General features: G+C 45.2%; 1 protein-coding gene across 6 annotated transcripts in view; it reads left to right on the top strand.

Annotated features, from left to right (window-relative positions):
- Positions 1-26927, top strand: part of SETBP1 (SET binding protein 1) — a 362812-nt gene that overhangs the window by 244371 nt on the left and 91514 nt on the right. For all 6 annotated transcript variants that reach the window (XM_082698922.1, XM_082698924.1, XM_082698923.1 and 3 more), the window contains one exon: positions 10513-13969. In XM_082698922.1, coding sequence (XP_082555048.1) covers positions 10513-13969 — 3457 coding nt within the window. The remainder of the gene's footprint in view (positions 1-10512; positions 13970-26927) is intronic.

Here is a 26927-nt window from a genome sequence, read left to right as displayed (position 1 = left end):
AGAATATTTCGGCCAAGGTGTTTTGCTGTTGGGTGAGGTCTGGTTAGTTGCATGATGATCAAATCTTCCATATATATATATATATATATATATATATATATATATATATTTTTTTTTTTTTTCTGATTTCTTTGGCCATTTTGTATTGTTACTGCGAGACAAGTGTTAAAATCCTTTTAATTATGGAATTGTCTCTTTCTTTAATTCTCGTTTTGTCTCAAGTATTTGAAGTTTTGAGTTGCAGACAAATTTAGTAGTATTGTCTCTTCTTGATGAATTGACTTCTTTTTTATCGTTTTGAAATGCCCCTAATTATCTCAAGTAATACCTTTTGTTCTATTTCACGTTGTATGAAGTGTCTCCAGCATTCTTAAAATAATGTTTGTGTGCTTTATCTCATTTCCATTCTTTTACTTTTAAGCTGTCTGTGTTCTTATATTTAAAAAGTACCTCCTGTAAACAGTCTATAGTGGGGGTCTTACATTTTTGTTCAGTCTGACAACCTCTCCCATGTTGTTGCTGTTGTTGTTTTTGTTTGGGGGTGTTTAATATATTTTGAGTTAATGTAATTACCAGTAGTATTGAGTTTGTTTTCCGTGTTACTCTATTTTCTCTTTGTCCCATCTCTCTTCATTATTTTCCCTCCTTTTCTGTCCTCTTCTGGACTAATCAAGCTCTCTTTAATATTCCATAAATTTCCTTCTATTGGCATTTTTGATGCATGAGTTTCTTTCATTTTTAGTGGTTGCTCCAGAGATTATGGTGTGCACCAAGTATCACAGACTACTTTGAACTATTATCACATCCCTTCAAATGTAAGAATTTTAACAAGCATATATAGTCGACCCTAGAACAACAGAGGGGTTAAGAGCATTGACCCCCACCCCTGCCATGCAATTGAAAATCCACATATAACTTTTGATGCCCTTCCCAAAACTTAACCACTGATACCTTACTGTTAATTGGAAGTCTTCCTGATAACATCAGCAGTTGATTAACACATATTTTGTGTCTTAGAGGTACTCTGTACCGTATAATCACAATAAAACAAGCTAGAGAAAAGAAAATGTGTTAAGAAAATCATAAAGCAGAGAAAATAGATTGACAATAGTGTATTGTATTTATTGAAACAAACTTGCGTATAAGTGGACCCATGCAATTCACACTCGTGTTGTTTAATGGTCAAGCATACTTCCATTTACCACCCTCTTCTTTTTTGTTTTATTGTTGTACACTTTATCCCTACAAATGTCATAAGCGCCATGATACATTATTATTTCTGTTTAAGCAGCCATTTGTCTTGTAAATTGTTTATGTGCCCACATATTTTCCATTTTCATATTCTTCATTTGTTCATGTAGATCTGAGTTTCCATCTGGTATTATTTCCCTTTACCCTGAAGAACTTCCTTTTACATTTCTTATAATTTCCATCTGCCAGCAGTTGATTCTGTCGGTTTTTATTTATCTGAAAATATCTTTATTTTGACTTCATTTTTCAAGGGTATTTTCACTGGATATAGAAATGTACGTTGATTTTTTCTCTGTATTTTAGCACTTTGGAGATCTTATTATCATTGTTTTCTGGCTTGATTTTTACTGACGAGAAGTCAGACATTATTTTGGTCATTATCCCCCTATAATTTTGTGCCCTAATTCTCTGGCTGCTTATAAAACTTTAATCTGGTTTTCATCAGTTTGTTTACAATGTGCCTAGATGTGGTTTTGTGTGTGTTTGTTCTGTTTATTGAGCTTCTTAGCTAAGTTAATCCACATGTACTAGTCTCCTTCTCTACTTCTGGGTTGCTAATTATATACGTTAGACTTCTTGATACTCTTCCACAGGATACTGAAGCCTTGGTTTTGTTTGTTTGTTTTTTACATCTTTCTCCCTCTTTCAGTTTGGATCATTTCAACTGCCTCCCCATCATGTGCACTGAACTTCTCTTCTGCATTGTCCTATAAGCTGTTAAGTTCATCCAGGGAATTTTTCATTTCAGATATTGTATTTTCCCTATTCAGAATTTTCATTTGGTTATTTTGGTATAGTTGCCATGTCTCTGCTGAGATTCTCCTGTATGTTCATCAATTATGTTTATCTTTTCCTTGCAATACTTGAATATTTTCATAATGGCTGTTTGGGGGGCCTTGGATCTATGTCGGCTCTCCTGGTTGTGGGTCATGTTTGCCTATTTCTTTGCTTGTGTAATGCATTTTTTATCATGTCTTTAACATTGTAGATACTATATTGCAGAGATTCTGGATTTTGTTGTTTTCCTTTATAGAGTTTGGCTTCTGTTCTGATAAGTAGTTAATTTATTGGCAAGCTAGCTTTATCCTATTGAGGATTCTTTTTAAACTTTGCTAGGAAGAAACTAACATAGTTTCTATTCTGGGGTTAGAATAATCCTACTCTTAAGGAGTACCATTTCTGGGTGCCTGGGCAGCTCAGTGGGTTAAGCTCTGGCTTTGGCTCAGGTCATGATCTCAGGTCCTGGAATTGAGCCCCACATCGGGTTCTCTGCTCAGCAGGGAGCCTGCTTCCCCCCATCCCTCTGCCTGCCTCTCTGCCTACTAGTGATCTCTGTCTGTCAAATAAATAAATAAAATATTTTTTTTAAAAAGGAGTACCATTTCTGGGATATCAACTGAGCTCTGGAATATTCATTAAAGTGCCCCACTCTGGCTACATAGAAATCCGGCACTGCCCAGTACTGGTGATGTCAAGACTCTGTTCAGCTTGTAGCCCCCTAGTCGCTGAACTCTGCTGGGCTTCATGGGGCCTTGCTCTCAAGTGTATATTAAAAATTGGCCAAAGACATAAGAAGATCCCTATAAATGTTTCTAGGGTTTTTTTTCTGCATAGCTCCCTCTTCTTAGGTACCCTGTCTCTCAAATCCCAGTTCCTTCGGCCCCAAATTCTGATCTCTGTTTCTTCCATGTAGGGAGATCACAGGTCTCTGGTTTCCACTTTTCTGTGCCCATCAAAGTGCTCCCAGGCAAAGAAAACTAGGGTTTCAGGGACCTCGTGAGTTTCCTTCTCTCTAGAGTCACAGCACATATTATCTATTTCCCAATGACTTAAAGCAGCTGCTTTATATAGTATGCTCAGCTTTCTGTTTGTTTCCATGAAAAAGGTAAGTCTAATACCTATTATAACATTGTGGCTGGAATGAAGTCAATGATCATTTTAAATTATGCAGAATTACCATGTATTCGAGGAAGCATATGTTAGGGACCTCTGTCTTTGCATCCGCTGTTATCACCCCCAGGAAAAGGAGTGTGCTAGTATCACTTAAAACAGCCCCCAAATAGTAAATCAGGAATGGTCCCTTTGAGAACTAACTCAAGGTGACTTCCCAGGGCAGTTCATGTGACAGGAAATGAGGACACATTCACTTTATATGTATAAGTGGAAATTTTAGGTCTGTTTAGGAGCTGGGTAGTGCTTCTGTTCAGGCTGCTATAACAAAATACCATGAGTGGGTGGTTTATAAACAGAAATTAATTTATCATGGTTCTGGTGGCTAGGAAGTCCAAGATCAAGGTTGGCAGATGCAGCATCTGGTGAGAGCCTGCTTCCTGGTTTATAGATGGCCCTCTACTCTCTGTGTGCTCACATAGTGAAGGACAAAAGAGCTTTGTGGGGTATCTTTTAATATAAGAGCATTAATCCCATTCATGAAAGCTCTACCTCATTACCTAATTACATCGTATTCCCAGGGGCCCCACTTCCTAATACCATCACTTTGGGGTTTAGGGTTTCCGACATATGAATTTTGGAGGGACATAAACATTCAGTCCATAACTCCCACAGAATCAAAGGATCCTTAGACCTTAGTTCAAATAAGGTACTTAGTGGCATTCTTCTATACCTACCATTAGCAAATATAGGAATGAACTGGTCTGAGGAGAGATCTTCTGGGGTCAAGTTCAATGGAAGCTAATATAGGCATTTTCTGTTCATGAGCCTGAAGAGTCATCTTCAGGGGCGCCTGGGTGGCTCAGTGGGTTAAAGCCTCTGCCTTCGGTTCAGGTCATGATCCCAGGATCCTGGGATCGAGCCCCTCGTCAGACTTTCTGCTCAGCAGGGAGCCTGCTTCCACCTCTCTCTCTATCTGCCTGCCTCTCTGCTTACTGTGATCTCTGCCTGTCAAATAAATAAATAAAATCTTTAAAAAAATAAATAAATAATAAGAGTCATCTTCAAAGTTTCTAAATGACAGAACCATCTCTCCCCACCCCTACCCTCTTAAATGAAATCCTTTGCAAGGCTGCTCTGTTTATTTGGGTGTTAAAAGAATGATGTGATGCATCTCTCCTGCCCCATCCACTGGCTGTAGTTCAGGAAAGTCCCACAAAATCCTAGGACTCTGTGGAGTCCTAGTCCATTTGAAAACCACTGAACTGGAACATCTGATAATATCAGAACCTCTCTAGTCCCTAACCCAGACCCCCTGTCTTTGATATAATCCAGTGGTTCTCGACTTTGTCTGCTCATTGGGATGGCCAAGAGCTTTGAAAAAAGTACTACTGTTCAGACCCCATTTCTAAAATCCTGATTTAATTGGTCTGGGTCAGATCCCAGGCATGGCGTACTCTTTATAAAGCTTCCTGGATAAGTCTAACGTACAGCCAGGATTGGGGACCTTTCATTATACAATTTCTGGTACATTCCCCTTGTCTCCCACACTCAGTTCTTGCTCAGGCTTGAGCACTTGCTTCAAGCCTCAGAGATAAATGCCAGGATACCCTAGGGCTCTGGGGATTGGCCTGCATGAGTTGGGGATAGAGAAATCCCAGAGTGGGAGTCATGAGCATCTGCATTCCAAATTCTTTCTGGGAAGACAATACTCTCATCGACCCATATGGTTGACTTTTCTGCCCACCTCACCTTGCAGTGGACTTGGAATGCCTAAAGAGGGTACCATGTTAGAATTTCTTACTGTGTAAATTACAGAGAGTTCAGAGAGCAAAACAAGAATGCTCAATGGTGCCAGATTGCATATCCTAACAGGCCTGTGGTGGTTTGTTCTGCATATTTACCACCAAAAAGTGCTGCAAATGTCATAGCAACCACAGAAGGGCCCCACCCCAGAGGAATTACGGTATTCAAACATTAGATCAGTGCTCTTAAAACTTCATTATGCATTGCAATTATCTGAAGAGCATGTTTAAAGTGCACATTCCTTGATCCCACCCTAGAAGATCCCAATGAATAGATCGGCAGTGGGGCCCAATAGATCGGCAGTGGGGCCCAAAATCTGTATGAATAACCAGTACCTTAGGTGGCTCTGATACAGTGATCCAGGATCGCATCTTGAGAAGCACCGGTTGCCAAATTAAGAGCAAAAGCTCCCCTCGTTTCTTCATACCCAGGCATATTTTCCTACTCTTGTAAAGCAAAATATCTCACAAACAGTAAATTTAAATTATCAGTGTCAGCAGAAAGTAGCACAAACACAGCTAACCCAAAAGAGTGGTTTATCTCCCACAAAGTCATGCTTGATTTTTGATGAGTTATATGATTTTTCTCAGACCCAAATAGCCCTCTTCTCTCATTGCAACAACCCTTACTTTAGATAAGCCATAGATAAGGCTGGGTGACTCATTTTCTTCCCATTTTTATGGATTTTTCAAGTTTTTATGCAGCGATCTAATGCTTTTTTTTTTTTCAAAAGTAGACAAAAATCAAGTGCTTTTTCAAAAGAAATCTAACTTGTACAAAATTTAAATGTATATGATTTATGATACATTGGTTATAGGGAAGGGGATAGTTACCTACTTTACAAAATAATTCTTCACATTCCAGAAGAACTTGCTTCCATAAACACATCCTTTAGGAAGGAAATATGTTTAGTTTTCAAAATGGTGGTTCACTGATGAACATTTGGCATCTAGGCTCCATGGGCATGGAAAGTATTGTTCTTGTAAAAGTAAGCCACACCTTCAAAATGACTGTGTGGGAGCACCTGAGTGATTCCCGTCAGTAAGCGTCTGCCTTCAGCTCAGGTCATGATCCCAGAGTCCGGGGATCAAGCCCCGCCTCAGGCTCCCCACTCAGCAGGGAGGCTGCTTCTCCCTCTCCCTCTACCCCTCCCCCTGCTCCTGTTCGGGGTGCGCGTTCAAACATGCTCTCTCTCTCTCTTCTCTCTCTCTCATTCCCTCTATCTCAAATAAATAAATAAAATCTTTTAAAAGAAACGACTGTGTGTTTCACAACAGTTCTGGGGGTGTGGGAACAGCCAAGAGATAACACTGGGCTTAGTTGATACTAGAAGTTTTCCACAAAAATAATTGGCCCAAAGTAGAATGTCATCAGGCCCTCCCTTATTTGGTAACCATTTTAGGTCACGCCCTTGCTGTGGACAGAGGGTAGTACGGAGGCCTTTAAAGATTCAGGTCTTACTCCCAGATAAACGCAGAATCTAAGGGGAAAATGGAAAGGGGAATTAAATGGGTCAATAAAGCCCCCAGTCCATGACCCCCATGGAGCGCTATCCCAGAGCACTGGCAGGGCGGGAGGGGGAGCCTCCATGCCCCCCTCCCCTTCCGTGCCAGCATTGAGCGAGGGGCCTGCTTTGCCGTGTCCATCCCTGTCTCCGTGGAGTAAGTGCTCCGTTCTCAGTGAAGGACATATTGGAACTGACAGCTTCACCATTGTGTATATAATATGTCATGGCTGACAGATGAAGAAGTGGGATTTCCGTGAAATGCAACGGGATATAGCCATCAGCCGAGGCTGGAGAAAAGCCATGTCCTCCTGGACCCCTTAGAGAGTACTCCTTCTCAGTCCCCCTTGCCCCTTCTCTGCAGCCCATCTCAGTGCAGGGTTGAAAGCACCATTTCCCCCCATTAATCCTGATCCTTTGTTGTGCTTTCCTTTTGTCCTCCCTGCCCTTTGATTGTAGAACTCTCCCAGCAGGGCAAATTGCCGCTGAAATGGTAGAAACAATGAGATCCGGCAGTGTCCCTGATGGAGGCACTGGGAACCAGGCACACTTAACTGCATTACTTGCAGCCGGTCTGCCCTGGGTATAAGTGAGCAGGCCCCACCTTTCAACGTGTCTCAGGGAAATCCACTCCCTGTCGGTCACGTGGCCTTCCCCAAAGGCAGAGTTAATGGGGAAGTGAAATAATTAACAGGAGATGAGGGAGAAGAACAGTAAAAACTGCCCCGAAGAGGAGTTACCTTGCAAGTGCCTTTAGTCCTTCCGTACAGGAGAAGGATTTTTTTGTTCATTACCTAATGCATTTGAGTGCTCCAGTTTCCTTATGAGCCATTATAACAAATGATTGGCAGTTTATTCTCCTCTGCGGGCAGCCACATATTTTGTCATGGTAATAGGCATCTCCGACATGATTTTGTTTATTCACTCAACAAAAGTTTATTGGGAACTTTCTGCGTGGTTTGCTTTGTTGTGGGCACAGGGGATAAGAAGATAAAGGAGTCTCTGACCTCAAAGTTCTTACAGTCTGGGAGAGGGAGACAGAAAAATGCACAAATAAATGGCATATAACATTAGGAGGATTGGGACGTTTGTCTTTGGGAGAGACACTGGTGCATGCAGAAGGAATGACATAAGAGAATAGTCTGGAGGAGGTAACTCTGTCTGCAGACAGTATGTTGTAATATATAGGTCATTAATCTCACAGTTGACAAAGTGAAATACCCATCGCAAAATGCGTGTTTCTTAGTTTATTCAATAAACGTTTGTTGAGTGCCTACTGTTTGCCAGGTGCGGTGCCAGGTACTTCGGTGATGGTGTATACAGGCTAGAAAGGGAAACCGGTATTAATTCAACTAATGAGCAAATCAAATACAAAATTAAAACTAAGATAAAAGTCCAACAAAGATGACCTACAGGGTTTCATAAAAACTTCTATTAGGAGTATGTTGGTAAGGCAGGGGCTTCCCTATGATTGAGCTTGGAATTGAACATAAAGGGTTAATTAAGGATTCTGGTAGGCACCAAGAAGGAGAAGATGGAGCAATAAGAAAAAAAGAACAACTGGTGATCATCAGGGACCAAGAATTCCAGGTTCACTAGGAAGCCCTTGTGTAGACTTAGGAAAGATGTAGATCTAGAGCAGTGGGGAAGGAAGAGTGGGGAGAGGGAGTAGGGGAGGCAGGGTGGCTGCAAGTACTGCTTTGCTGGGGGCCAAAAGAGTAAGTCAGATTTTTTTTTTTTTTTTTTTTGTCCCATGGCAATGTTTAATAAGTGCCACCACTAACTCTCAAAAATATTCTAGTATGAGTTAGCCAATTATACTGTTGCCCTAAAGAGTAGGACATTTTGTTTCCAAGCCTTTTGTAGACTTGTCATCCTGTGAGTATACACCTCGTGCCAACTCAAATCTAAAGCACAAATGACAAATCGGCAAAGTCCTAATTCATAAAAGATAAGTGGCATTCAATATTTTACCCCATGAGTAAGATTTCTGGGTTTGTTTTTGGCTTTTGGTTTTTGGTTTTTTGGATTTTTCTTTGTTTTTGTTTTGTTTTTGTTTTTGTTTTCTGAAAAGGGGACAGCAGGCTATGTGCCCAGCAGTAATTCCTAGCAGACAAATTACGTGGCAGAATTAGTTCTCTAGATGGTGGTGATGGTGGTGTCCACCAACCATTGCAAGAGGAGGAAAAAAGGAAATACATTTTTTTGTCTAAATTTTCTCTTGGGCTTAGCTTGGGGGAGATTCTCTCAAGATACTTAACAAACAGAGTCCAATACTAGAAGTATAAACAATATTTCTCAAAATCAGGGAGGCAGAAAATAAAACTAGGGTTTCCAAACACTAGTGTGAAGGAAACCCTACTTGCTTTACTGTGTTGAATTTTACCCATCATTCATTCTGGCATCTATGTTTTGATTCTTAACAGGGACTATGAGAAATATTTTCTAATGAAATATAAATGCTAGGGCATCAATAGCAAGTAGATTGGTATCGATAGCTGATAGATACATGGATAGATATGTAGATAAAGACAGACACATGGTACAGGTGAAAAGTTCCCAAATCCACTAAGCCAAGCATCATTTACTTCTAAGTGGAGATATTATCCATAGCTTTCTTCAGTTTACTAGTATTTTCCCTTCTTTAACAAATCTTCGGATAATGCATCCTATATGTTTACTACTTATGGATATAAAACAGGACTTACAGTAAACTTTGAGGAATGCTTCTTTGTACTGGTAGCATGGCTTAAAATCTATCTGAAATAATGTTAGCATATGTACATTAAAAAATGTTAATGTCTTGGGGCACCTGGGTGGCTCAGTCAGTTACTCAGGGTTGTGGGATTTAAGCCCTGCATCGGGTCCGCACTCAAGAGGAGGTCGGCTTGAGTTTCTCTCTCCATGTCCCTCTGCTCCTCCCACTCATGCTCGCTCTGTCTCTCTCTCTCTAAAATGAAGATATAAATCTTTTTAAAATAAGTTTTAATGTCTCAAAATGATGTGTTCACCGTCCACCGCCTTTGTGATTTTGTAGACACTGGTTTATGTTGGGTGTCTACAGGTTCTGCTTTTCCCAACTGAAGAGTCAGTCCTAAGGAAGGTGCCAGAGTCTGGAGACTTTCCTTTAGAATTCACATAGGGAAAGCACAGCTGACAAAGTTCAAAGGTGTGATCTTGAATGACTGTGCTTTTTTTTTTTTTTTTTTGGCACATTCATCCAGGAGACTCAAGGTTCCTTTTGAGACTGCCCAACAGTTTCCTCAAGATTGGTGTCAGTGCCCAGCCTGGGCATCAGGATGCCTCAGAGGGCTACCTCCCAAACTGCACCACTCCTAGAGTCAGAAGGATTGAAGGTCTCTTACCCCGTTTCTTTCCTGCTTCATTTCTTTTTCTCCATGTCTTTGACCAACCCCCTTGGCCCCACACATTCTTCAGACCTACCCCCCTCAATCCTTTAGCTCGTGCTGTTTTCCCTTGTTGCAGTGGCTCTCAGGGAGCTACTTGTTGGAGCACACAGATGCTCAACCCCAGGGTAAAGTGCAAACAGAAATGAACTTCCGTAGGAGAAAGCGAAGGAAGGACGTGAGCTGGATGGGAAGTAGGGACAGAAATCAGAGGCAGCTTGAGTTAGGTGAGTTAGGTAAAGGAACCAGGGAGTCGGGAAGTTCAGTCTCTCCTGGGCCCCGCCACCATGGACAGAACTCTGCATTATACAGGTTTCAGCTCTTGCGTGCATCCGGTCCGGCACTGGCCCAAGTGACATGCGGGGCCTGTTCTCTGCCTAAACAGCTCTTACTCCAAGATTGCATTCAACCAGGATCGGTAAAAGTTCCTGTTGGGGGGCAAAAGGGGATGGTGAAGACAGCCTCCTTACTAATGTTCCGAATGAGTGCCACCTGTTTTTACTTCTGCAAATGAGAAAACCTCCAGAAGCATTCTGGAATTATAGATAGCTGTTTCCAACTTTCAAATAAGTAAGCCTCTTGACGTTGAATTTTAAGTGGCTCTGACATGCTCATCTTTGTCTCTCTCTCTCCTTCCCTACCCCCTGCCCTTAGGCTTACGAGCGGCCACAGAAACACTCAAGTCTCCACTATGACCCAGGCCTCACACAGGACGTCACCAGTGACACCTTAAAACCAAAGCACCAGCAAAAAAGCAGCAGCCAGAACCACATGGACTGGTCCACCAACTCTGACAGTGGACCCGCCACTCAGAATTGCTTCATCAGTCCGGAGTCTGGCAGAGAAACTGCAAGCACCAGCAAGATGCCCGCTCTTGAGCCCGTGGCTTCCTTTGCGAAGGCGCAGGGTAAGAAAGGCAGTGCAGGGAGCACGTGGAGCCAGCTGTCCACCAGCAGCAAAGATCTGCTCTTGGGAGGTGTGGTCCCTTCCCCAGGCAGCCACGGCTCGCCAGCCCCGCCCAGCAGCTCTGGGGAGTGCAGCGGGCTGCAGCCCTTGGTCGATCAGGATGGAGGAGTCACAAAGGAGCCCCCAGAACCACCTGCTATAGGCAGCAAGAAAAAGTCCAGTAAAAAAGATGTGATAAGTCAAACCATATCCAACCCAGACCTGGACTGGGTCAAGAATGCCCAGAAGGCATTCGACAATACGGAAGGGAAAAGGGAAGGCTACCCTGCAGACAATGCCCACGAGGCATCACCAGCCAGGCAGAACTCGAGTTCTGTCAGTAATCCTGAAAATGACTCAAGCCATGTCCGGATTACTATCCCTATCAAGGCACCCTGTCTAGATCCAACCAGCCATAAGAGGAAAAAGAGGCAGTCCATCAAAGCGGTGGTGGAAAAGATCAAGCCAGAGAAAGCCCTGGCTTCCGGAATCACCATGAGCAGTGAAGTGGTTAACAGGATACTTGCCAACACTGAGGGAAATAAGAAAGATCCCCGGGTCCCTAAATTGAGTAAAATGATAGAGAACGAGTCCCCCTCAGCTGGCCTTGAAGCGGGCGGCAGTGCTGAGAAAGTCATGCCTGGAGGCGTGACCAAGCAGCGAAAGCCCCCCATGATCATGACGCCTCCAACGTGCACGGACCACTCTCCCTCCAGAAAGCTGCCAGAAATCCAGCATCCCAAATTTGCTGCGAAACGGAGGTGGACGTGCAGCAAACCAAAGCCCACCAGTATGCTCCGGGAGGCAGTCATGGCCACGTCCGATAAACTGATGGTGGAACCGCCGTCCGCCTACCCCATCACCCCGTCCAGCCCTCTGTACACCAACACAGACAGTCTTACTGTGATCACGCCTGTCAAGAAGAAGCGGGGGCGGCCAAAGAAGCAGCCTTTGCTCACGGTGGAGACAATTCACGAGGGGACTTCCACCAGTCCGGTCAGTCCCATCAGCCGGGAGTTCCCCGGCACGAAGAAAAGAAAGAGACGACGCAGCTTAGCTAAGTTGGCCCAGCTGGTGCCAGGAGAGGACAAGCCCATGAGCGAGATGAAATTTCACAAAAAAGTTGGAAAGCTTGGGGTACTGGATAAGAAGACCATCAAGACCATCAACAAGATGAAAACACTCAAGAGGAAAAATATCTTGAACCAGATCTTATCCTGCTCCAGCAACATTGCTCTGAAGGCCAAAGCTCCCCCGGAGACCAGCCCGGGGGCAGCGGCCATTGAGAGCAAACTGGGCAAACAGATCAACGTCAGCAAGAGGGGAACCATCTACATCGGCAAGAAGCGGGGCAGGAAGCCAAGAGCAGAGCTGCCACCCCCATCCGAGGAACCCAAAACAGCCATCAAGCACCCCAGGCCTGTTTCTAGCCAGCCGGACGTTCCAGCCGTGCCTTCCAACTTTCAGTCACTTGTGGCGTCTTCACCAGCAGCTATGCACCCACTTTCGACGCAGTTGGGTGGGTCCAATGGCAACCTGAGCCCCGCCAGCACCGAAACCAATTTTTCAGAGTTGAAAACTATGCCAAATCTCCAGCCCATCAGTGCTCTTCCAACCAAAACCCAGAAGGGAATCCACAGTGGAGCCTGGAAGCTGTCCCCGCCCAGGCTGATGGCCAACTCGCCTTCCCACCTTTGCGAGATCGGGTCACTCAAGGAAATTACCCTGTCCCCTGTGAGCGAGTCGCACAGCGAGGAGACCATCCCGAGCGACAGCGGCATCGGGACGGACAACAACAGCACGTCTGACCAAGCGGAGAAGAGTTCGGAATCCCGACGGAGGTACTCCTTTGATTTCTGCTCCCTGGACAACCCGGAGACCCTTCCGTCCGACACCAGCACGAAGACCCGGCACGGCCACCGGCAGAAGCATCTCATGGTGGACAACTTTCTGGCCCACGAGAGCCTCAAGAAGCCAAAGCACAAGAGGAAGCGGAAAAGCCTGCAGAACCGTGACGACCTGCAGTTTCTGGCGGACCTGGAGGAGCTCGTCACCAAGTTCCAGGTGTTCAGGATCTCCCACCGGACTTACACCTTCTACCACGAGAATCCGTACCCCAGCATTTTCCGGATTAATTTTGATCACTACTACCCGGTGCCATATATCCAGTATGACCCCTTGCTCTATCTTCGCAGGACCTCAGACCTGAAGTCCAAGAAGAAGCGTGGTAGGCCCGCAAAAACCAATGACACCATGACAAAGGTGCCTTTTTTACAAGGGTTCAGCTACCCTATTCCCAGTGGAAGTTACTATGCACCCTATGGAATGCCTTACACATCAATGCCTATGATGAACCTGGGTTATTACAGTCAGTACCCAGCTCCCTTGTACCTCTCGCACACACTCGGAGCCGCGTCCCCGTTCATGAGGCCAACGGTGCCGCCTCCTCAGTTCCACACGAGCTCCCACGTGAAGATGTCTGGGACAGCGAAGCATAAAGCGAAGCACGGAGTCCACCTGCAGGGGCCTGTCGGCATCAGCCTCGGGGACAGGCAGCCGGCCCTGAACCCTCCCAAGGCGGGCGGCGCCGGGCTGGCCAGCGGTCGGCTCCACAAGAGAAAACACAAACACAAGCATAAGCACAAGGAAGACCGGATCCTGGGGACCCATGACATGAGCGGTCTCTTCGCGGGCAAAGCCACGAGCTTCTCCAGCCACATCCTGAGCGAGCGGCTGGGCGGTGCGGACAAGGAGCTCCCGTTGGTGGGCGAGAAGAATAAGCCGAAAGAGAAGCAGAAGCACCAGCACAGTGAAGCCGGCCACAAAGCTTCCAAGAACAACTTTGAGGTGGACACCCTGTCTACACTGTCACTTTCCGATGCGCAGCATTGGACCCAGGCCAAGGACAAAGGCGACTTGGGCGGCGAGCCTGCGGACTCGTGCCCAAAAAGGTACTCCGGCGGCGGTGGCGACGGCGGCGGCACCAGACCCGAGAGCCTGGACGTGTTCAGTGACATGAACCCTTCGAATGACAAGTGGGACAGTGACGTGAGTGGGAGTAAAAGGAGGAGCTACGAGGGCTTTGGGACATACAGGGAAAAGGACATCCAGGCCTTCAAGATGAATCGCAAGGAGAGAAGCTCCTACGAGTCTTCCCTGTCTCCAGGTAAGGCCACGTTGCTCCATAGGCTTGGGCTTTCTTATTACTTAATCGCTGGCCTTTGCTCCTCCAGAGGCTGCCATCGCGAGCACATTGCATGCCCTGGTTTGCAGAGGGGTAGGAACCAAGTGAAAATGGGCATCCTTGCACATTTGATACATTTTTTATTCGGCATGCGCGGTCTTTCCTCTCTCAGAGTCATTGTCTGGGAACCGTGGGCCCAGAGACACCCCCAGCAGCTACGTGGACGCCAACCACACCCACTACATTTATGCTTTTTATTAAAGATGCTGGTCTTAGGTCCTTGTCTGATCTGATGGTGCAGCTTGCTAGTTGGGTAAAACCTCTGAAACTCATTCCAAAATGCCAACAAGATCCCAAGAAGGTCAAAGCTGGGTAGGAGTACTATTGCTTCCTTCTGGCATGCCACCTCCAGAAGTCTCACATCCCAGGGAGAACCTACTGACCAGTGAAGCCTCCAGGGTAGCTAATGAGGGAGCCATTGCCCCCAGGCTCTCTTGTCCTGTCTTTGTCTGTGGGCATTTGCTAAGCTGCCCTGGACAGACCCCCAGTGAAGCCCTGGCTCATGATTTCCCTGCAGGAAGGGGAGGGAGCCTGGCCGAAGGGTGCTACACACCTCCTGTCCCCCATGGGAACCTACTGCTGTGTCTCTTGGCATGACTGCTGGGAATGGGATTTTGCCCACTAATCTCTAAACTTGAAGTACTGGTTGCTACTAGAAAGAGCTCATTCCTTGTCAGTTGCTGGCAGGATTTCCTGCTAACTTTTCCACCCACACAGACCTTTCTTGCCATCGAAGCCTGACACTTCTGCCTAAGTATCCCTTGGTCCCTGTCCACACGTCGCATAAGTGATAAGAATCTTAGAGAACAGAACAGTTGTTTGTGAGGAAAAGAGTAGACGCTCCTTTCCTAGGAGCTCCAGAAGCTAAAAGCATTTCTCCTGCTACCCGCTACCCCCGGATAATACAAAGCATTCTGGCCACAGCCTGGTTTTAAAAGACGCATCATCGCTGGTTCACCTGTCTCTTCTCTTTGCTCGCCATCTTCCTTCCGGGGGAGTCCACCATTAGTGAGGGCGAGGGCAGTGTATTCATGAGGAATTAGAGTCATTTTTCTAGGTCAGCAAACTTCAGAAGAAATATGACTATGAGTTAGAAAGCACTTAAGGATTGCCCCAAACTGCCGCTAGCTTGTGAGTTGCTATAGTGGTTGATGTTCTCCTTGTCTAATGAAGAGACCAATTAGCAGTGATGTTTCCTGCGGAAGGTGATAAATGTCCCACGCTTCAGGTTTGCCCAGAGAGGGTGTTCTCACCCGGGTATCCCTGTTTCTCGTCATCAGACTTTGTTGAAGGGACTTGTTTGCTATGCAAAGCCCAAGTTAAGCCCCCTTGGACAGGAGTGACCAGATTAAACTTTTAGGTGAGAAAAGCTGTTGCTTTCTTATCCAGTATAGTGACCTTGAAGCTTGGGTCCAAAACCAGCCATGCACAGAGGGTCTTCTTACTTTTTGTACTTTCTTGGCACTATTTAGCTAAAAAAGGAATGGTGGCATGCTAATGTTAAGAACCTAGAAGCAGGGATCCTAACTTACCAGACCTGAGAAGCGAGATCTCAGAGGCTGAAACCTCTACCCGTTGTGTCTTGTCAGGTTTCTTGGCAGTGTTACCGAGATTTTCTCTGTGGTTGGACTGGATTTCTGGGTGCTGGTTCAGTTCACGAGAGTTCCCAGCTAGAGATCCCTCTCTGAGCCCTGTGCGCCGTCTCAGAAGGTGCCCGCCCTCTCGCCGTACAGCTCTCTCGGGGTTGGCGCTCCTGTGGTGGCCATTGCTTTCTTCAAAATTCCCTTTCTTCTCCCCATCTTCTTAACAGTTCTTCATCTGGCCATATCAGGAGGAAAGAAACAGGCATCATGACAGTGTCCTAAAAGAAAGGTGGATTCGGGGCGCCTGGGTGGCTCAGTGGGTTAAAGCCTCTGCCTTCGGCTCAGGTCATGATCCCAGGGTCCTGGTATCGAGCCCCACATCGGGCTCTCTGCTCAGCAGGGAGTCTGCTTCCTCCTCTCTCTCTGCTTGCCTCTCTGCTTACCTATGATCTCTGTCTGTCAAATAAATAAATAAAAAATCCTTTAAAAAAAAAAAAAAAAGAAAGGTGGATTCAGCCTAAGAATTGGGTATGAGGCCTAACTCTGCCCTTAGCATGACGTTCTGTTTCTTTGTGGAACTGTCTACCACCTGTAACCCAACAGGACTGGGCCAGACCTCTTTGTATAGTATGTTTCAGTTCTTAAAACCATTTTACATACCTTTCTTCATAACACGTACCCCACAATCTTAGAAGAGAGAGGTATTTTCATCCTGTTTTACACACTGGGACACTGAGGCTCAGAGATCAAGTGACCCGCTCAGGTTTAGAAAGCCATGGCTTCGGATGGTAACAGGCCTGGGGCTTTGGTCACCGCACTGCAGTTGACCATGTGCCACCGAGTAGCTGCGCCAAGTCTAGAACACACAGGTCCTGGTCCTTGGCTCGGTGCTCGTACATCCCACCATAGCCTTTCCTCTCAGATACCCAACCATTCTCCAATTACAAGCCTCTCCCTAAGGCAGCTGCACAGCGATGATGTGATGATTGCAGAGAGAGTCATTAAGGAAAGACGACATCCCTTTATTCAATGCCCAACCAGTGTAAAAGGACCCCTTAGGGCCCAACTTTTTCTAGCCATCCCCCTGGAAACATCGACATGGACAGGCTTCCGTCTGTGTTCTTACTGCCCTGCGCTTCTGGTAGTTATTCTCGCCACTGCTTGGTGCGTACCTCTGTGTTACAGGAGTTAATTCTCTCTTCAACATTTTAATGACTCACAGTCGTTGGTGGCTTCTAAGTCTACATGACTGTGTCTGTTGTCCCTGCACATCTTGTTGAATGTCTTACTGGAGCAGATCAGATTCTCAGTCGTTCACCTCCCTTCCAAACTTTGGCCTCTCCTCGCCTCTATTCTAAATGTTCCCTCTATTTCTGATACACTCCAGAGAGCACCACATCCCATTCAAAGGTGTGAGGCTGAAGGTCTGAGAGACCTTCCAGAGACTTTACCTCAGTCAAGGTGTCGCTTCCATGAATGATACTGAGGGTCCTGCTTGGAAAAAAAAAAAAGCATCATTTCCTCCCAGCTTCTCACAGCTTCTCTCCCTCTGTCTCTTTCCTTCTCCACTCTGGATTCACTCCCTTAGCATCCCAGTGTCCTTTTTCACAGGAGCTAGTCGTCTCCAAAATAGATACAACTTATATAGAGATGTCACCCTTTAGCCCATTGAGGACCAGATTTAGGAGCTAAGTCAGGGGAGGACTTTGAGCATTGCCTGAGATCAGAGCTGATTGAAGTCATTACCATTATGGAGACAGAAATTAGAGCCCTCATTTAGCGGCACGCTCCATTTCTTCTTTCCTGCTTGGAAAAGCATCCATTCGCCAAGCCCCCTGCCCTGCAGAGCGATGCACTGTCTTGTTAGCCCCCTTACAACACACCTAGAGCTTAGAAGTCACAAAGGCTCTTCACCATTTTTCTGCGTTTTACTCCTTTTGCTTTGTTTGTTTGTTTCAGAAGGCAGTGGCTCTTCTGACCTATTTTCTAAATGGATACCATCTGCTAATTCTCCATTTATAAAAATGCTTGCCTGGCACCAAATAATGATAACTAGTGGGAAGGTGCCATCCACAGACTCCCAAAGTTGGAAGAAGCCTGATGGGGGCTCATGTGCACCTCTCTCACCAGACATCACCACTTCTCGTAGCCCGACAGGCTGCAGAGTCCCCGAAGAGCAAACCTGTCCAAGTTTGACAACACATAGTTAGAACGATGCCACGTGCTCTCAAAGCCAACTTCTTAGCTGGTGGAAGGGGTCTCTGGTGTGAGTTATGTTCTTCCTGTTCAGACCACAGAATAATTTTTGCATGCTTTGACCTCATATTTAGACATCTTAACCATTGCTGTCCAGGCTCCCATCAGATATTGGAGAAACACTGTAAAGAGTCAATTTACCTATGTTACCTCTTAGTCTAATGCTGTTATGAGTCAAGGTAGCCATCCCGGGTCCCCGGATATCAGTCAGTTTACTCATGATGGATGGATGCTGGAAATGAATTTCTTAGCTCACCTGTCTGATATCAGAATCCTGCCATGCATGCAGGTGGCTGGATTTCCTTGAGCCTGGTTGAGTCTCTACCCCTCCTTGTGGCTTCTGTCTTGCCCTTTGCCAGCTCCTCTTATTAGCACCGTGGGGCATTTGGGGAGGCAGTCTCTGTTGTTACTCATAGGCAGGAAATGGATGCCCAAGCCAAAAATAAGACAAAACCCTCCTTCAAGCAAGCATCCAGATGAGGGAATTAACCACATAGATGAGATGACATGAAAACTATACAAAAGGAAATAAATAAAATCTTTAAAAAAAAAAAACAACTATACAAAAGAAAATGTGCGGAGAACATTTCTACAAATGGAAGAAAAGGAAGAAGACTCAAGGGAGGAGAAAGTCAAGGCCAGGAAAAAAAATAGTGAAAAATAAAAGGCTGATGAAGTGTAGTCTGTTTAATCTTAATCCAAGTTGAATTCTGGGTCATTCTGTGGGAGGAAATGAGAGATAAATTAGCTAATGGCTGCTGTGTGGTTTAACAGGATGATGAGCACCTGGCCTGGTCTTGTCTCCCACACTAACCAGCTGGAAGACCTCTGCATCTTTCTCACCCTCTGTTTTCCCAGGTGAGACTCTGGTAGGAAAAGCTCTGACCAGACCTGACAGTCTCAGATTCTCAAAGTCTCAAGTTTACACAAGGCCGTGTTTGAGTGCAAACACACGCACACATGCACGTGCACAAGCAGATTGGACATGTAGGAAGAAAACTCTCAAGTTATTGGCCAAGTTGGCCGATTAATTAGCTATGCAATGAGATTTCACAACAGATCCCTCTGGTCCACGTATTAAATTTTGTGACTCACCCCATTCGTCTTTGGCTCCAGCCACTTCATCCAGCCATTTGATGTCACCTTTCAGAAAAGATGGCATTCTCCCTACCTGGACCCCGCCAACCGATTAGCTCACTCCTTGTGTATGCAGCAGCCACAGTCATCACCTTAGCAAAAAGGATAGAGCATGCCTGCGACCCCCTGCGTGGGAACCGACAGAGCAGGCTTGCCTTTGCCTAGACTCCAAAGTAAAAGAATCGTAACAATGTAGCAGAAACATCTCATTTTGCTGATGAGCACACTGAGCCGTAAGAAGGTCAAGTGACTCATGCAATGATACATATCTAATTGGTAAAAGAGCTCAGACCTGGAAGCTAACAGCAGAGAGAGGAGAAGGCAGAGAGAGAGAGAGAGAGAGAGAGAATAAAAGAAGAAAAAAAAAAAAACTAGAAAGGTGAGTTGTGGGAGAGATGTTAAGCTATATGTTTTCTTTTGCTGTGAGCTGTTGTAAAAGGTAAGCATCTATTGGACAATAATTTGGTTTCCAGGCTGTCTCTGGAGACCCATGTTTGGGACTGGAAACAATCTTTGTGGGCTCTGATGGAAGTCATTTTTTTTCCTTTCCTGTCTTAACAATTGCACATACTTATTTTATCGGGCCTCCCAAGGTTCCTCCTAAGGTTTTCTCTTGGAAACCGGGAATTAATCAAATTAAATGTTGTGACCCATAACTTTCTGGCAATGAAAGAAAAAAAAATCTTAGACTCCCAGCATCTCTTTTTCCACATTAAAATCAGAAATCAAGCCATTCTGCCTTTGGAGCAAGAAATCCCCAGGCCATTTATCTTCTCACAGTTGGCAAACGTTCCGCTGTCCTGTTGGAAGTTTTTATTTATACCTTTGTGGCTGTGGGGAATTATGCAGATTCAGGTGTGGGTGCAGAGAACTTACAGTTTCGACAGACTTGGCTTTGATACAGCATGGAGCCTTTCTCAAGAAGGCTAGAGAAATCAATAAAGCACACTTTAAAGACTGGCAGGCCAGTGGGCAGAGGTGAGGATGGTGTCTTTGGAAGGACCCTCCAGCAACCCATCTCTTTCACTCAACAAATTAACAGGGATGGGAATGAATACTTGCTAGGATTATAGCACAGGCTCGTGCCAATATTTTGCTCGGTGCGGATTGACTGAAGCCAAGGGCAGGCGGTGATAAAGACAAGGGAAGATGTAAAATGCATTTCTTTGGTCACACACACACACGCGCGCGCGCACACGCACACACGCACACACACGGCTTGATGCAGTCCTGGGGTGGGGAGAAATTCAAGGATTAGTAACTGGATGCTTTTGCCCTCAAGGAGATTATAATCCCGAAGTCTCTCCTATTAATGCAGAGGAGGAAACCAGATGGAACTAATGCTACAAGGCAGATGTTAAGGGCCATCTGAGAGCCTTAGAAGAAGTGCTGGGGCTGCCCAGGGTGGGGGTTGGGGGGAAGGGCCGGTGTGTGTGGGTGAACCATCTCCATGTTTTCCTTGGGAGTAGAGAGGTGGAATCAGAGATGCGTCTTCTTTTTTTTTTTTCTTTTTTTTTAAATTTTTTTTCAGTGTTCCAAACTTCATTGTTTATGCTTCTTTGAAGTAGCTGCCATTTTAAGATGGATCTTGAAGGATGGAGGAGGCTTTTGGAGATTGGAGATGGTAGGGACATGGGGGGGGGGGCACAGTGCAGAAAGGAAACCATGTAAATAAAGGTATTTAGGTAGAAGTACCCAAGATCTATTTGAGAAATAGGGCTTATTCCGGACTTATCGAGGTTAGGATCTGCAGCCAAGGATCAAGGCAGAGAAGGTCAGAAGACAATGTTGTCCTCATGAGTTAGAGGGGTTTTGCCCCATACCACCAGGCATGTGCTTATGGTATGGGACTTCTGCTTCATCAAGGCAGTGGGAAGTCATTTTAAAAATAGGCAAAATCGTGGGGCGCCTGGGTGGCTCAGTGGGTTAAAGCCTCTGCCTTTGGCTCAGGTCATGATCCCAGAGTCTGGGATCAATCCCTGCATCAGGCTCTCTGCTCAGCAGGGAGCCTGCTTCCCCTGCTCTCTCTGCTTGCCTCTCTGCCTACTTGTGATCTCTATCTGCCCCCCCCCCAAAATCTTAAAATAGGCAAAATCATGAAATGACCAAATTATACTTTGTCTTTCTTTCCTGACCCCACTTTCCCCCCTTCCCAGTCAGGGTTGGGTGAACTTTGCACTCTTCATATGGTATTACAATCAGCCATTCTTGTTTGCCTTTCCTTCCCCAGCCTAGCACCCACATTATAAGTGCCTAAAGACTTCATTACTCAGGTACTAAAGCAAAAAATAATAATGAGTCATTCTTGATTCATCTCTCTCCCTCTCTAGCTAAAGTCAAAGATGATTCCAATATGTTAGCCCCAGATAACTGTAGTCTATGAACAGAATTACAGAAATCAGGAAGGAGTCTGGTTGGTGTACAAGGAAATGAATTGTAAAGGCAACAGTTGACAGTTCTATACAAAGCAAGAGAGACAATTACAGGGAATAAAGAAAAGAGGGTGGAGGGGAGGGACCCTGTGGCCCACCTTAAAGAGAGAAGCAGAATAAGAAGATACTGGGAAAGATGCAGAGAAGAAATGTTGGAAGTGTTGAAAGAAAACCAGGGAGTCAAGGAAGAGTGAATTAAGAAGAATGGGGGTGGCCACCAGGACCAGAAACTGCAGAGTTTATGGGCGATGAGAATATGTATGAACAGATCCGTGACCCCAAAGCAACAGAAAAACTCAGTATTACTTATTTAGTGCCCTGTATAGTTAAGGCTTGGTGGGCTATATGCCACATCCAGGTGAGAAGGAGTTCACAATGGGTGATGAGAAAATGGGGCTTCAGGTGCAGAAAGTGAAACTTTGCTGTGGTTCTAGCCATGCTCCAGCCTCCAAGGACTCTTTATGTCTTAGGTCAGCCTTCGGGGGGAGGCAGCACAGCCAATCTTAGTAGGTCGTAAGTCTAATGTCCCCCAGTTGTGGGAGCCTGAAAATAATGCCTGAACCTTTTATGCTGTGTCGTTCTGCCTTCCTGTGAAGTCCATGCATAGAAAAGATAAAGACTATAGTACTTGAAAAGAGGTAAGAGGGTCTAGGCCAGCTCCCCCTTCTCTGCCCCACAGACACACAAGCACTTAATTTCTGATCATGGTACTATCTATTTGAAAACTCCTCCCTGTGGTACTGGGGTGGAGGGGGTGCTTGTTGGCTGTGCTCCCGAGAACATGTGGAAGAACAGTCCTGCTAACCCCAGGTTTTGATAATGAATCTTTTATTGACCATTTACTATGTGCAAAGTATTACAGAGTAAAACCCAACTGTTGCTCTTCCAGAGGTCTTCACTACTTTGTAGAATGAAATATATATGATGCTTCATAAAAAGCCTATATGCTCAAAAATGATGTGAGCTCTTCAGTTACTTAATATATACCACAGAGCCAGGGACGGTCAGAGAGACCAAAAGAGAAGAAAAAAGCAAGGGAGGGCTCCTCCTACCCTCAGTTCCTTATACTATACTGAAAAGAGGCTAACTGGGTGTACCTGAAACAACCAGGGAGTACATGCAGACCATATTTCATCCATGCTAACGCAGTGGCCGGCAGTGGGGGCTATCGGGATCCAGGGTCAGGAAAGATAATCGTGTTCAAAAGGCAAAATCCTGGAGCTGGACCTTGGAGAGTGGGAGCGTGGTGGTGAGTGTGGCCTCAGGCAGTACACGAAAGGCTCCTACCTAAACTGAAGGTAGCAGTTGGGTGGGGAAGGGTTTTTAAGAGGCACGGCTGCCATCTAGGGATGTGGGACTGTGTCGCGGAGGCAGGGGGCGGACACACTGACGTGCAAGGGTGCTAGGCATAAAGGACATTGAGCTTGGTGCTAGGTGCCGGGCGAAATAATGAAGTCCCAGGAAACATGACTATCCTCAAAGACCTTGCAAAGCTCTCAGGAGACAAGAGATGGATAGATACACATCGTCAAGGTAATTAGTCTAGTGAAAGTCCATACATTTCATCACTAGAAATAAAAACCCATTCTACAGGAAGAAAGGATCCATAAAGTAACTTTCCGAATAGTGAGCTGCACGTTGTAAAAGCAAGTCGGTGTTGGTGTTTGCCCCATTCTGTAAGGATTCAGAGCAAGTCGGAGGCATTAGGAGGGGCTCAGTGAGGTAGAGCGAGCTTGTCCCTCAGGCAGCCGCTGCCATGGTTTTTACACTCTTCCTTCCGTGAAGGGGCTGGGGAGCCTGGGAAGGTGGGCAGTGAGTCCATGCGGAGATGGGGCTCCCCTCGGGGCTCCCCTCGTTGATGGAGGATCTAAGGACACAGAGAGATGAAAAGCTTTCCCCGAGGCTGCATGCCCGTCATCCTTACATCTGAACAGGGTGCTCTGCTCTTCAAAGTGCATTTCCTTACTTTTATTTGATCTTCTGAGCCCACTGAGGTTTGCAGATAGATGTTGTGCTCCCCCTTGACAGGCAAGGAAATCAAAACCCAGAGGGTGAAAGTCTTTGTCCAAAGTCACTGAGCCAGTCTTGCACAGAAAAAGTGCTGGGCCCCTGTTTTCCTGATTTTGCTCATCAACTCCCTTTTTCCACCAAATTTTCTATGTCTTTGACAAGGTCAATAATATGACTCAGCTTCTGAGTTATCCTTAAAATACTCTTGCCAGTGGATTAAATGGGGGAGCCCAGAATAAAGCACTAGCAATTTGGTGTCGGCTAAAATTAGTTTTTTATATAGGAGGAGCTCTTTGGAGCCAGGATCAGCCAAGCCCAGGGAGTGAGGTTGGTTCTGTGTTCAGAGCCTAGGCAATAGATTCCCCAGATGGAGCGTGGATACCCCTGAAATTCACAAAGGACACACAAAGGAGGAACAAGAATGTTCTTTTTCACTAAATCACAAAACTCTTAACATTTTTTAAAAGATTTTATTTATTTATTTATGAGAGAGCGAGAGAACACAGGAGAGGTCAGAGGGAGAAGCAGATTCCCTGCTGAGCAGGGAGCCCACGTGGGACTCGATCCCAGGACTCCAGGTTCAAGACCTGAGCCATAGACAGTTGCTTAACCAACTGAGCCACCCAGGCACCCAACATTTTGTTGTTCTAAAGAAAAGTTTTACAGAGCTTAAGGGACTTTACACAATTCCTAGTAAACATACAGAAACTTTCATCTTGAGGGTGATAAATGCTAAAGATGAAAACAGAGTGGAACAAATCATTAAGGAAACCATGGGTGTGGTGCTGTATCTTAGAAGTTTGGGAAACTGATAGACAGGAGACCTTATCCCCTTTCTAATGTCCATGAGAACTTGAGATGTGGGCTGAAAGAACCGTTGTCCTAAACCAGTTTTTCATGTCTTGTATCCCAAGACCAGGAGGCCAAAAGGGTTCTCTTACAGAATATATTTTTTGTACTGTTAGTTACATTTTGCTTCATTTATTTACTCTGATCACACAATTAAAAAAGTATCAAGTGGCTAAAATGTATAAGACATACTACTGGGCAATGTTATGACTATACATGCACAGGGGATACCTTGTAGTCCTCCGGTAGAGATGTCATAGTCCTAGAAGTCTGTGTTAGCGTGTCTTCTACGAAATAATGATCCCCTTTCCTGCTAGGTACTGTTGTTCTCTTTTGAGGTCCCAACAACAACAATAAAATTGGATTCCCCATACATAGAATAAAGCAAATGAGCATTTGGAAAAAACATTTATTATTTCTTTCATTAATGAAAACCAGATACTTCTTAGTGTAGAAAATGTGGAAAATTTAGGAAACCATGTATAAAAAAAATGATATCACCTATAATCCAATGAAATAACCGTTATGCTAATGTAGCTACAGGGGTCCCAGCTAATGGTCACTGTTTGCCTGGCTTCCTTTCCTTTCTTCCCCCCTCCACAGGAGAAGCTAGAGAAAGTCCAACCCATGCTCCCCTTTGCCATTTTCTCTCCTCTTTCTCCACACTCCCCACTGCCACTTTGGTCGCCTGGTCTTTTCAACTTCCTCTCCAGTACCTTCCCAGAATGGACCAACTTTTCCTTCTACATTCTATGCCGTTGCCCTAAGAGGGGATTATATATTTTTTTAAACAAATGCAGCAGCAATTGGGCATGAAAACCATCCAGATTTCCACACAGTCTTACTTAAGATCTCTACAAGAATCTAAGTGCCAATTCAACCGGGAAGGGGACAAATTAGTCCCGGCTGGAAATGGTTGCCAAAATGTTTTCCCAAGAATCGCTGAGTGTTGAGGGTTTCTTCTCAGATCAGACTCGGACCAGGACGTGGGGGTGGGATGCGATAAGTTTTCCAGAGCTTCAGACCCACAGCTCCACACCGCAGTGCCGAATGCAGCCAGTCGGTGTGCGTTATGAGTGCCATGCCCGCTGTGCCAGCAGATACACACAGAATAGGCCCCGTTGTCAGTGCTCTAATTGGTCAGTTTTGCTGTCATTCATTCTGTGAGTGTTTAAAGGGAAGGAGTCCATTATTATAGGTTTAGGACCCAAAGGCCTACCTCATACTTGTTCATTTTCCTTCCTTGTATACCTACGATTTTCCTAAGGTGAGATTTGCTGTAAATCCAATTTTGTTTTCTCTTCAATTCCTCCTTAACCTCCTCAGCATCTCCCTGTGCTATCAGCTGGGCATCAGGCAAAAGAGAAGACAATATCTTCCAGGAGATTTTTGAAGTCCTCATGGATACTGCAAATAAAATTATATTTTATCAAATAAAGTAGCTAAAAGAACTTTTCTCACGGACTTTTCCTCCATTATTTTTCTAGTTCCAGTTGATTTTAGTTATAATAGAGGAAAATCTGTCCCAGTGGTCTTCAAGAGGAGAATCTTGTTTCTGGGCTTCTCCTCTTGTTACTGGGGAGGGCTCTGAGCCATGCCTCCTCCCAGAAAGTCCACCAGCACAGCAGGTCAATGCCGCCTGCGTGGTGAAGTTACTCAGACCCCAGAAATTCCCGTGGGCTGACTGTCCTTCCACAAGGTCAGAGTTGCACCCTCTTGGTCCCTAGTGCCGCTCCTCTACTTCGTTTTTCATTTTGTTGATCCTTTTGGCAATAATCAACTCAGAGCAAAATCTAATTGCATCCCTCTTCCCCTTAAGGCTCTAACTAAACAAATATATTAATTATTGAAATAGAAAAAGAAGAATGGAGTCGTTTTTCATGAAAGATCTAGGAAGACAGCCATAGGTAAATGAATAATTGATGCCAGATGTAGAAATAAAAATTCCTATGGCAGGAAATCCCAAATTCTTTATCTGACTTCAAAGTGCCTGCATTACCTATAGTCACTGCCTCACCTTGTCTCCTGATCATTTTCGGCTTATTCCCTTGGCTGTGAGTTCTGCTCAATCTCCTCTTTATCCTACAGAAAATACTGTAATTAACCCTTCATCCAAATCTCCAACCACCCCATTGCCTCCCTCACACAGAACATCCTCTTTTCCATCTGGCTTCTGAGCTTACCTAGTCATTTTCTTAGCCATTCTAGCATCTCTCTAATATAACCCTGAAGTCTTTACTTTATTTCAGGGTTATAGTGTGACTCTCCTATGCCACCTCAGAAGAACCAAAAAACAGAAAAACAAAACAAAACAAAAACAAAAAACAAAAAAAGCCTCTCAGGAGTTAAGGGCTCTCAGATGTAGATAGATTTGGATGCTAAATCCCCCACTTACTGGTCCTGTGACCTTGGACTCTGTAGCCTTTTTGATCTTCCTTTTCCTCATCTGAAAAATGAGGCTATTAATATCCACCTGGCAGAGTTTTCTGAGAGTCAAATAAAAGCAGAATATACCCAGGAGCATCCAACACACTGCTTACTACACGATTGTTAATAATGTTCATTTCCTTTCACTTCCACTTTGGTTAATATATTCAAGCACAGAAAATACAA

Source organism: Mustela nivalis (assembly GCF_964662115.1).
Source record: "Mustela nivalis genome assembly, chromosome: 14".
Taxonomy (NCBI): domain Eukaryota; kingdom Metazoa; phylum Chordata; class Mammalia; order Carnivora; family Mustelidae; genus Mustela; species Mustela nivalis.
Note: the sequence above shows the minus strand (reverse complement) of the source record. Positions and strands in the feature narration are given on the sequence as shown.